Raw genomic sequence first — 12,233 nt, 5'->3', positions numbered from 1 at the left:
TATATACAGTTTCGTTGTACAGGTACAGACAAGGAAGTTAGCCCCATGTCATCCTTTTCTCTTTATGTTTCTTCACGCTTTAATTAACACTAAGATTTTGGTGGATTGTGCACACTCTTAAGAGGTCTTAGCCTTCGGTTTACTTACCACATGCGTTTTGTGTGATAGCTGAGTATTTTTGCATGAGGCAGAAATCGCCAAGAAACGATACGTGAGTTCCACAAACATGAGCGGTACAGAGGTGCAAATATGTCGCCTTCCGTGAAGTGATTAGAGTTTAAATTCTTACGTGGGTGACTTCTATATCCGGGGTGGTGACAGTGGGATTTCTATTCGTGTAGCAGGATATAAAAGGTAAGAAGAATTGAAATGCTGAGCAACAAAGGCTTCTGTACAAATTTAGGCGTTGCTGCGTCCAATGTTGACCTTGAACTGGGTAATAGTTTTTTATCTTTCGCAAAATATGAGATAGTTTTTTGTATAAATTATTCGCATCGTTGCATAGTTAGTTGCGTGAAATTTTCTGAACAGCTCGGGGAGTATCTCTATCGGAGTCCCATTCAGACCAATACCCCGGCAGTGCTGAAACAGGTAAGTACAAAAAAACAACTTTTTTTACCCCCCCCCACTCTGCAAATTGAAATAATTTGCTCTATCGCTTGCAGTGCAGTTTTTTAACTGGTCGACACAAAACCACAGTGCATTATCATGAACGTCATCAACTGTTGCGACGTCTCTAATGCAAATGCAAACGAGTTCTCCCTACTGACTCCTTAACTGCCTGCTGTCGGATTACAGTTTCACGGCAAGATTAAAGTACCCCTGAAAGAGATTGCAAAACTTTGGTAGCGCTAAAGCAGACACGGATAAAGCGAGTGTACACACACAGGGCGCTAACTTTCAACCAGTTAGCACCATGTGTGCGCCCATTCTCTTTGTCCTTGTTTGTGTTAACACTACCTAACTTTTTCCATGTCCTACGAACAGTCCCAAACCAGCACTAAAGGATGGTCACCGCAAAGCTGTTGCTGAGGCCCACTGAAAACTTGTTTCGCACTCTGGACATCGGCAAATGATATAGACGCGAGGTATTGGAGCAGCAGCGTTTCGTGGAAGAGGGGTCTCGTGCTTACTGGTGAACGCGACGAGCCCGGAAGCAATGGCGGGCGGAGCCTACCACAAAACAGCCTGTTCACAGTGTTCGCAGAAGTAAAGAACATGACATGCTAAAATGCTTACAAGAAACCAGTGGGCGATGTAGACTCTTTCACGAGTCATTCCTGGAAATGTCACCAAAACGAAGAAGTGCACCAAGTACACGGAGAACGTCAGTCGTCCGAGTGGCACAAAGGCTTCCCATGCGAGGAACTTGTTCACTATATCTGTGCAAGTAGACATGAAGAAAGAAACAGCTCAGCTGCCTTTACACCCTGGGAATTGTTTGCTTTTTATAGTTGCTTTTAAATGACATCGAAATGCTAACTTTTACTGCAATACGCCTGCATAATATCTCGTGTGCTGTGGTAGATACAGTTATTGACTGGTATTTTGGTCGACTATTTCATTGTTCTACGCGCCTCAAAACCCCGTGGGTATGCTTCACAAGAACGCGCCTTAATGACCAGTCATTACGACAAAGCCAGCAAAGGAAGTTAATGCGAATGTCGGAACCGGGCTCGCCATTCAACACAAAAGGATTGGTTCGTGCGAATATTGCGCAAAGCAAGCATATCGTATTCGTTTGCCTGATATCACGGCACAAATTGCATTTTGAGCTGACCTCTGCGTCTGTGACCGTAATTCGCCAAATTTGCTCTGGTCGCAGTGATTGGTCATAAAAATGCACTGTGGCAAAGCATACCCGCAGGCACGACTGGACATGTCATTATGCGCTGTGCTTTATTTGCGGTATGATGGTTCCTCATTTATGTTAGTCTTCTACTTGTTTATAAAACTATTTGTGTAATTTACGCGCGTGCAGTCATGGAAGGAGTTGCACAGAAATACAAAGCATTAATTTCGGCTCAAAAACGTGAAGATTTTGCTAAATAACGATGGGGTGTTGCTTAGGCAAGCGAGATCAATTTATTTTTGTGGAGCAGTGGGTTCGTCGTTTCCAGGAACAAATACTCAAATTCCAGTTCACGTTCCATTTCTTGCTAACCGTACATATTAATATAGAAATCGATGGCTACCTAGGTATATTGCAGTGGTTCCCCGATTTCCGCCAGTTTCTGGCATCTTTTCGTCAATGCTGCAATTCAGGCACATCATTTACCAGCATTCCTGCTTATCAAATTTGAATTCCCTTACGGTTTGCTGACTGGTTGTGTATATGTGGGCCTCAAAAACTTTGAGCAGGTAATGATCATATTAACACTTTGGAGAACGTTCCAAAATTATGTAAGGCTAAGCTATACACTTAGAACAAAAAGTTTTGTTTCAACTGCTTCTGAAGCCTGTGGCAGAAACTCCTGCTATCGCTAGACGTGTCAATAATTTAAAAAGATCCGTGAGTGCTAATAGCAACACTGTTCTCATCAAGTGCCTCTGCGAATTCCCCATTTTTTCACTTATATTTTCAGCACCATTGCGACAGTTACAGCTCGTTTTCAGATGACAAACGTGACCAGTGCCGGGGCCTACATGCTTATAGGTCCGCAGGTTCGGTAAAGCTATCGGAGCATCACGGGTCAGGAGAACTGCTCATTCTAAAGCTCGGGAAGAAGAGTTGTGCGAAACTTCGTACACAGAGCACACGGTACAAAAACAGTGCCCTAAACACGTGCATAAAGCTGAAATTATAAGCGCATATTTTTGAGGACCTCATATAGGGAGTGACGAGTGGCCACGCATTGCTGTTTTGGGGAATACAAGTGTGCAATTATTCCGTTAAACTTTAAACGGAAAATCCGTGCTGAGCTATGTTAGTACTTTTTCTGCCAGTGTTTTACGCACAGTTCCCGTACCACGAAGGCTAAGTACCCGTCTTGACAAAGACAACAAAGAGCACAAGTGTCCAGTCTATGCTCTCATTACGGATTACAAAACCATACAGTCTACCGGCGTGGCCTGTGGCGCAGGCATAGAGGACCCAGGCAACGCCCATGGCGAAGAGCGTTCGGTGAAGACCATTGTACAAGACCACGTCGGCGCCGGTCGGAGGTGCGCCCTTCTGCCACTTGAAGGCGCCGAACACCCCGTAAAGGCAAGCTGCCACGGAAAACGACCACAGTGCCACCTGTGCCACCTGCGTGTACAATAAGGCCATTCAGTTCAAAAACCGTTCTGAAGTACTTCCTTGAGTTTACCGAATAACGAGGAACTTTGGTGCTGAATACCTAAAGCTAAAAATGCCAGAGTAGCGTAAGGAATGCCTAGAAGTGCGCCATAAGCGGCAATATTACTGCTAATCGTGCTGATTCCTTGTCTCACTGAAAACTTGACAGAATAGCGTCATGTTAAGGAAGGCAAATATGACTTTAAGCAAAACGTGTCCGTTCTTTCATCACGGCATTCCAATCGTCATCGTTTTTCCTTGGTAGGGCATCACCTTTCCCCGCAAACTAAGCAGGGCGGAAGCAATGCAGGGGAGGTGGGAGGTAGTATAGGGAGGGTAAAACAAGGGGAAGGGGAAATTTGACCTTACAAGCAAAAGCGGAAAGAGGTGGGTGGAGAACTGGAAACCGAGGGGAGGGGTAAGTGAAGTGAACTCAGTTCGAAATAGAAATTTGTCGCACAACCAAACGTGATGCCAATAGCATCACGTATACCGTTATCTGGAACGAGTTCCGCCTGATATTTTAAATAGTGCATCTATGCTGCACCAAACATTTTTCAGAAAAGTGGGCAGGGTCGGACCGAACGATTTTAGCAATTAATTTTTGTACTTCGGCTCCTGTCTAGGTATTCAAAATGTGTAGAAGGTGCAGATCTATAGCATTTGTAGAATTGAATATTTCACCAACATTTACTTAGAATACATACTGAAACTCGGGTTGAAGAACACGAAGTGCTTCAACCCGAGGCGCAGCTCGTTTTTAGAGTTCTGTGCATAGAATGTGCTTAAAAGGTTTTAAATAACGCTGGATTTAAAAATACAAAAACCAGTTCTTCAGATTCGAGCTGTTACTTCACGATGCAGTAAACGCAACGAAGGACAGCCATGGACAACTGACTAGCATTGAATGCCGCAGCAGCTTTTTTGGTATAAAATACTCTGGTTAAAAAATTATTGAAACGTACGGTCGCCCAACTTCAAAAAACAATTTAGAGTTTTTTTCGATTGATCGTAAGATTTCATTTCCTTCGTTTTCGTTCCACCCTCGTGCATCAATGGACACAAAAGGATAAAGAAATATAAGAACCGGTATCGCACCCGCCACCCCTGGGCTCTTTAAGCCCGAATGGTGAATGGTGAATGAGCTGAACAATGGTGAATGAGCTGAACAAGACGCGCCTTTCGCGCGTCTTGTTCAGCTCATTCCCACAGGCGCCCCCGTCTTCCAGAATTCGCTCCCCTTTTCCAGCTAGGCGGCCCCCTCCACAGCCTTGCCGATTTCACACATGGGACACTTACGCTTGTGAGTAAACGTGCTCCACTTGTCGCGGAAAGTGACCGATAAAGGAGCACACGGTAGCGTTTAGTATGGAGGCGACGGAACAACTTTCTACGGGTATGATGAATTTTATCATCATTATTATTATTATTATCTTGCTGCACAAGATGGCGCCCAGTGCAGATGTCTGTGTGCTGTGCTCCGCCGTTTTTTACGGCAGACAGGAATTTTTTCGCTGCACGTCGTGCAAAAAACGTGCGCACTCGAAATGTATTCAGCTGCCCGACACGGAGCTGCAAGCTTTGAAGACGGGTGAGCGGCCCTTTCTGTGCAACTTCTGCGCGTCCTCGGCGACGGAGGCTGTGGTTAGTCCTAGCGACGAGTCCGTGCCGGAGAGCCAGCGCATTTCCCAGGACGGCGCTCCCCGACCGGGCGACCTTGTCGGAGATGCAGCCGAACTCCGAGAAATGCTTTTCAACGCCCTCGAGGGACTATCTTTCTTGACCGACGAGGTAGCCAAGTTGAGAGAGGCCAACGACCGCCTGTGTAGGGAGAACGCACGTGCTTTCGCCCAGCAGGCAGGCGTAATTGCTTCGCTGCGGGCGGAAGTTCGCAGACTTCGAGGGGACCGGCTACCACGAGCCGAGCCCTTCCCTCCCGATCGTCGTCCCCTCCGCCTTCCCCCCGCTGGCCACCTGCCGCCTGCCTCCCCTCCGACACCTGAGCTTGACGGGGCGCCGCCGACACCTACCCCGCATCTTGGGCTGCATGCATCGTTCGCCGCTGCTGTGGTGAAATCAGATGGAACACCTTCAACGCCGGAGAAGCTGACCTCAGCACCGGCAACCTCTGCTGTGTCTCCCGAGGAACTTTGCGACGCCTCGGCCCTGACCAACAAAGGGAGCGGACGTGCGGCGTGTGTGGGTGCGTCTGATTCGTGTCGCATCTCTGTGGTCGAGCGCTCGAAACGCCCTCGGCGCATCTTTGTATCAAAACTGTCCCCTTGCACCACCTCAGAGCAACTGACGGAGCACCTGTCAACAGTGGATGTCGTACCCCTGGCTTGCCAGCGGCTTAAAACTAAGTATGCCTCGTACTCCTCTTTCTGTGTGACTGTCGACGAGGTCACCTTCCAGCGTCTCCGTGATCCTTTCTTGTGGCCCAAGGGCTGTCTTTACAAACCCTTCCGTGGCAAGCTGCATGCCGACATGTTCTGTCCCACCGATGTTCGAAATGACGACTAAAAGATGCGAAAGGGTGGACATCTATTATCAGAATGCGCGCGGCCTTCGCACTAAAGCGACTGAATTCTTTTCAAATGCGATTTCTTCAAATTTTCCGATTATTGTTATTACTGAAACCTGGCTTTCTGATGACATTAGCTCTCACGATTATTTTCCAAAAAATTACCAAGTTTTCCGCAAAGATAGGGACTTTTCTGGGGTGAAACAAAAGGGAGGGGGGGTGTTAGTTGCGGTCGATAGCGCGTTTCTATCAATGCGGCGTCATGAACTGGAAGGCGACACCGAGTCTGTATGGCTAGACATTCGTCTGACTGGCGGTGAGAAGCTTTTATTAGGGGCGTTTTACATTCCACCTGATGTTCCTATATTGTCGTTTAAAAAGCTCCTTACATCTGTAGAAGAAGTCTGCTCATCACACCCGAATCACCAGCATATCATTCTGGGCGACTTCAATACACCGGGTGTACAATGGGAACATCTTACCCATCAACACTACAATTATTACGTACAGCAAAAATCCAGCATGATTTTAGACTTCGTGGATTTCACATCCTTGGTGCAACTTAATAATATCGAAAACAGCTCTCAACATATCTTGGATCTTTGCTTTTCAGACATTCAAAGCGCGCGTGTATCGTTGTCTGACATCTCTTTTGTCAAGCCCGACAAGCATCATCCTCCTTTTCTAGTGTCTGCTCACGTCTCGATTCAGCGTTGCAGTGCTACACTGAAGAATAATGAATTCGCTCCCTACTGTTATGCCCGTGGTGATTACATTGGTTTGTATAACTTTTTTTCTTCGTTCGATTGGTTGCAAATTCAAGAACTCCCAGATTGCGATGCGCAGGTCGAGCGGTTCACTGAAATAGTCAAAAGTGGCATGAATCAGTTTATACCCAAGTGTAAACCATGCCGTTCCAAACACCCCTTTTGGTTCTCTAATGAAATTCGTACCGCCCTTAAGTCAAAAGACCGCAGCCACAGAAAATATAAGAAAACCGGGCTTGATGAATGGAAAGAGGACTTCCGCTCCTACCGTAAAACGTGTAAAAGTCTTTATGAGCGGGACCAGCGCTCTTATCTCGATTCTGTAGAGAGCAGCGTTAATTCCCAGCCTGCAACATTCTGGAAATATATTCGATCCCGTAAAAATAACTCTCATGAGCAAATCCGTCTCGTTGATTCCTCTGGGGAAGAAGTTCTTGATGTTGCAAACCATTTTGCTCAGCAATTTAGTACTACATATGGCCAGCGCGATGACAGCGAAATAAACCTAATGTTAAATAATGTACAGGGTCCTAGCTTAGTACAATTGGACGAGCAGTTGGTGCTCCAGAGTCTAAGGCGCATGAAACCGTCGCTTTCGTGTGGCCCTGACGGAATACCTCCCGCTATTTTAAAAACATTCAGTAGCATTTTTGTTCCTGTTTTAACCGCGGTATTCAATCACTGTCTAAACACAAACACATTTCCTCGTAAGTGGAAAATTTCTCGAGTGCGCCCCATCTTCAAATCGGGCACCAAATCTGATGCAAAAAACTATAGGGCAGTTTCTCTACTTTGTGCTGCCTCCAAGCTTTTTGAGACAGCGATGCACAAGGTATTGTCAAGTTCTGTACAGCAGTTTCTCACAAGTAAACAGCATGGTTTTATGTCAGGAAGGTCGACAACGACTAATCTCGCCTGCTTCATGGAGCAGGCCTCCGCTGCACTTTCTGAGCGAGGCCAGTTGGACGTCGTCTACTGTGACCTGAGCAAAGCATTTGATGTTGTCTGCCACGCGTTGTTACTTGATAAGCTTTTGCAGTCGGGCATTGATACACCACTCGTGGCGTTGCTGGGTAGCTATCTAAGCAATCGATTCAGTTTCGTTAGTGTTAATGGGCAGACATCCTCTATGTATAGATCAACAAGCGGTGTGCCCCAAGGTTCCGTGTTGGGCCCTCTCTTGTTCTCCATTTTTGTGAATGACGTGTCAGTCGCAATTAGAAAGTCTTCTTTTCTTCTCTATGCTGACGACATCCAAATTTTCAGACGTATAAATTCCATCGAAGACTGTGATGCCCTGCAGCAAGATATATTCTCCTTTGCTAACTGGTGCTCAGATAACAGACTAAATCTTAACCCGGCGAAAACAAAGGTCATGTCTTATACCCGAAAAACGAACCCCATTTTCTTTCGCTACAGTATTGATGACGGTTTTCTGTCTAGAGTCGACGAGATCAAAGATCTCGGACTGCTCTTCGACAGCGCCTTAACTTTCTCGCCTCATGTCACTCAACTGACTCGGCGGGCGCTCCGCTCGCTTGGTGCTGTGTGTAGGTTTTCAAGAGACTTCCAGTCTCCTCATTCGTTCATAAAACTTTTTATGGCACTTTGTATTCCTCAACTTGAATATGCCTCTGTCATTTGGAATGGAACCTGCACATCTAATTGTCAACGTGTAGAGCGTGTACAAACCAAATTTTTATCCATATTTATGCATCGTTTTCCCTCTGAGCCTCTCCCGATAACTGTCTCTTTAAGTTGCCGGCGAACCCGTTCAGATCTTGTTTTCTTATATAAACTGCTTCATGGTACAATTTCATGCCCGGAACTGCTTGCAGCAATCGGGTTTCGTGTTCCGAAAAAAGCAACAAGGCTTAACCACCCTTTCCACACAGCTGCTAAACTTAGCAGATGTTCTCCTCTTGATAGACTGCAACGCCTATATAACCTTCACTCAGGGGAACTTGATATTTTTTGCCGTCCCCTTGGGGGGTTTTTGTCCGGGCTGTTAGCCGTGGCGCACTAACTTCATTTCGACAGTTCTCGTGTTCTTCAGTTATTTTCCGCATGTGTATGTTGTTTTCACAGAGTCTGTTCTCATTTGCTCATATATGTTGTTCATATATGTTCATATATGTTAGTGTTCATATGTTGTTCATATGTTGTTCATATGTTCATATATGTTAGTGCTGCGGGCGTAATCGTTGTATGTACTATGCTACACTTGTGTAGTCAACTCTTCATACATATGTTTAAGTGGCCCGGGCGAACCAAATGTTATAGAAACAAATGTTTCTATAACTTATCAGTTTATGTGAATAGTTACAAACATTTCCTGTACTTTGTTTCATACGTTTTTGTGTAATTGATGCTTCAGCCGATTGCTATGGTCATTGTACGCTGTGTTTGTGCAATGTACCATAACTTCGTATAATGTAGTTTGGATGCCACTTTTAATTTTTTCTCTGTGGTATTTCATTCACCCACATTTTTTCCTGGTTTTATATGTCAGCCACTGATGTATTTCAATGCGGCATTTTTTCTTTTTTTTTTCTCAGTGCGCCAGCACCAAGGCTTCGGCTGTTCCTGGGCACTATAATAAAGGTTGATTGATTGATTGATTGATTGATTGATTGATTGATTGATTGATTGATTGATTATTATTATTATTATTATTATTATTATTATTATTATTATTATTATTATTATATAGCTCACTCTTCGTTGTGTACTTTCAAGCAGACCTTATCAATGATACTACACATCGTACACATCGACGGTGCTGCCTTTCATCACACGACGCTATAGCTGTTTATTTCAATGGTGAAAAAACTGCGCATGAAAAAAAAGACAATAAGGGTGGGACAGGACTGCGCCCATCCTGTCCCTTCCTTATTGTCTCGTCTTTCACGCGCAGTGTTTCCACCCTCGAAATGATGCACCAACTAGTCCAACAACACGCTGTTCCTAGCTGTTTGTTTTACGCTAGCATCAAGCTGCTTCAGTGGGAATAAGAACCCCATTGGTCAGAAACGCAATATTGTGGCAGCGTAATCAAAGCTGACATGCTGCAATGCAGGGCACTACAAAAGGAACTTTTGTGCTGAGGACACTAAATTCCACAATCCACTCACCTTGTTAATGTTCCAGTTGCGGAAACGTAAGAACACGAATCCGGCCAGAGCTCCGACAACGTAAGAGCCAACGTGCGGGTACGGACGCTGGTGGATCAGATCCAGCGCCTGCATCATTTTTCTACACCCACGACAGAAGGATTTATTCTCCATCGACTCGTTCTCCATTTGTACGTCCTGCGCTGGGCCCTCAAAATGCAAGTGCACTATATCCCCCCCGCAATGGTTAACATTTCGACTACTCATTGGGCAGTTTCATCTGACGCATATGAGCTTGACAATAGGTACGATGCAACGGGGGCATGGTCCCTGGAATCGATACTCACGAGACGTCTCCGCCCGAGCTGACTCTGGATGGTCCCAGCTGCGTCTTGTGCGTAAAGTAGGCGATGAAGGCGTTGCAGCCGATCGACAGCGACACCATGGCCGCTATGCCCAGCCCAGCGTTTCTATAGACGGAGCACACAAAAAAAATGGGCAAGTTACACAACGTCATTATTAGTGTAATAAGAGATTAACAGAACTGAGTGATTAGTGAGTGAAGTGCATGTTAGCATTCAAGTGTTGTCATCAATCCTAGATGCCTCACTGCAGTCTCACAGTCGTATTTCTTCAAGGCGGGTCATGCCCGTGCCCGCCAGTCCCACAATTTCTCTTTGTAACTTCATAGAAGCAGCGCAAGGAAGTGGGTGGTGTTTTGCCACTGCTGCGTTCGTTTTTCTTGTTTTCTACTGTTATCATAGCTCGTTGAAATGATTATTCACACACTTGTAGTTTGCGTTAGAACTGGCATGATTTTCGCTCGCACTAGCCATCTTTTGAATTACCCAGACTTGCGAGAATCGAAATTTCGGAATGATTAAAAACTGGCTTACTGACGCAGTCGATATTACCCGCACCTATAATTGGATTATTTAAATTTCTCTTCATTGGCTTGCAGATTGGCACAAATTTGCGTTTACGGTTACTTACGCTATCGTATTCATAATCACCAGGAACATGCTGACAAAAATACGTTGAAGCGGTTGCGAGGCTTCAGCGAACAGAAAAAAAATCACGCTACGACTCCAACTGTCACGGTGCTCACGGACTCTCAAGCTGCCTGCCGCCGCTACGCTCAAGGCAGAGTTTCCACCCTGGCACTCCACATCCTGTCCCAACGCCGCACTCTACCGTTAACCCGCATCGTGTGGACACCGAGCCACACATCCCTCCCTGGGAACGAAGTGGCTCACGCCACGGCCCGCGATCTTCTTACCCGGGCCCTCCCAGATGAGGCCTGCCGCCCCAACCTTGACCATGGTCCCCCTGCTCTGACCCCTCTCCAACAAACCTACACCGACATCCTGTACCACTACAGGGCCTCCCGACGCACTTATCCCCCTCCTCACCCTTCGCTCTCCGTTCCCGACGCCCGCATCTGGCGAAGACTTCAAACTCACACATATCACAACCACGTCGCCCTCCACCGCATCTCCCCCACCTGCTATGCACCCAACTGCTCACGCTGCGACACTCCCAACACAACCCTGCATCTTGTCTGGATGTGCCCACTGAACCCCCAACCACCCGATCCCCCTTCTGTAGAGCGATGGGAGAGCGCGTTGCGCAGTTGCCAGCTCGAGGACCAGGAAGCCCTGATCTCTCGGGCGAAGGCGGCGGCGACCCTGCGCGGCCTACCGGAATAGGATGGCCACCCACCGCTCCTAACTCTTTCTCTCCCCTCCCCTCTCCCTTTTTCTGAATAAACGTTTTCCTCCTCCTCCTCCATATCCACGGAATGAATGATGATAAGTGGGGCGAAGCTCGAGAGGGGGAGATCATCGGTAACCGTAACTCTCCCGCGAAAGTTCGCCCATTATATCATTAAGAAAGACGTAAGACTGTGTGCGTACATTGTACAAATCAACTTTTATTTAGGGCGAACTTGTGCCCGAACAAGACGAGAGGAAACGAGCAAAGGTCCTTGCGTCTCGTTCGATCTCCGAGAACGACTGCCTGCGTTCGTGGCGTGATCTCTTGCGTGATCTCACCCTCGCAGTGCACGTGCGCTCGCGCCTCCGTTGGCGAACACAGACAAGCTCGCGCTCCCGGTGCCGAGTTTGCGCTGCCGGTTGCAGGCGGCTCTCGCGCGTGCAACGCGGCCCACTTTGCGACATCTCCGAAAGCATGCGGCGGTCACGTACCACGAGACACAAGGGATGGACAGACCCATGGCTTTAGGAGCTTCGCCCCTAAAAATTAAGATTTCAGAGAGAGAGAGAGAGAGAGAAATGGGTTCTTAATAACGCTCGTTTTATGCCAAACCCGCCGGCCTTGGTTATACACGGTTTACTCACATGGAGAGGAGGACGCAAAGAATGGCGACGACCGTGAAGATCTGCATGTCGCACGCTATGTACCAGAGATGACCTGAGCACTGCATTCAGAAAGGTGAGCGCAAAGTCTCGTTGCAGTCGCCACGAGTGAAACAGTGCGCAGCTCTTACATGAATGCTGAAACATCTCAAGATATTCGGCTATGTTTGC

The 12,233-nt window shown here is 46.9% G+C and overlaps 1 protein-coding gene across 1 annotated transcript in view; it reads right to left on the bottom strand.

Moving 5' to 3' along the window:
- The window catches only part of LOC144144996 (nose resistant to fluoxetine protein 6-like), a 38,159-nt gene that overhangs the window by 3,585 nt on the left and 22,341 nt on the right, over positions 1-12,233 (bottom strand). The window contains exons 11-15 of the mRNA XM_077676495.1: positions 12,045-12,124; positions 10,032-10,154; positions 9,706-9,826; positions 3,064-3,250; positions 1,240-1,382 (exon numbers count right to left, since the gene is read on the bottom strand). Coding sequence (XP_077532621.1) covers positions 1,240-1,382; positions 3,064-3,250; positions 9,706-9,826; positions 10,032-10,154; positions 12,045-12,124 — 654 coding nt within the window. The remainder of the gene's footprint in view (positions 1-1,239; positions 1,383-3,063; positions 3,251-9,705; positions 9,827-10,031; positions 10,155-12,044; positions 12,125-12,233) is intronic.

Source organism: Haemaphysalis longicornis, unplaced genomic scaffold (genome assembly GCF_048455015.1).
Source record: "Haemaphysalis longicornis isolate Haplotype H1 unplaced genomic scaffold, Haemaphysalis longicornis Haplotype H1 scaffold_7, whole genome shotgun sequence".
Classification (NCBI taxonomy): Eukaryota; Metazoa; Arthropoda; class Arachnida; order Ixodida; family Ixodidae; genus Haemaphysalis; species Haemaphysalis longicornis.
The sequence above is the reverse complement of the archived record's forward strand: the minus strand, read 5'-3'. Positions and strand labels throughout refer to the sequence as shown.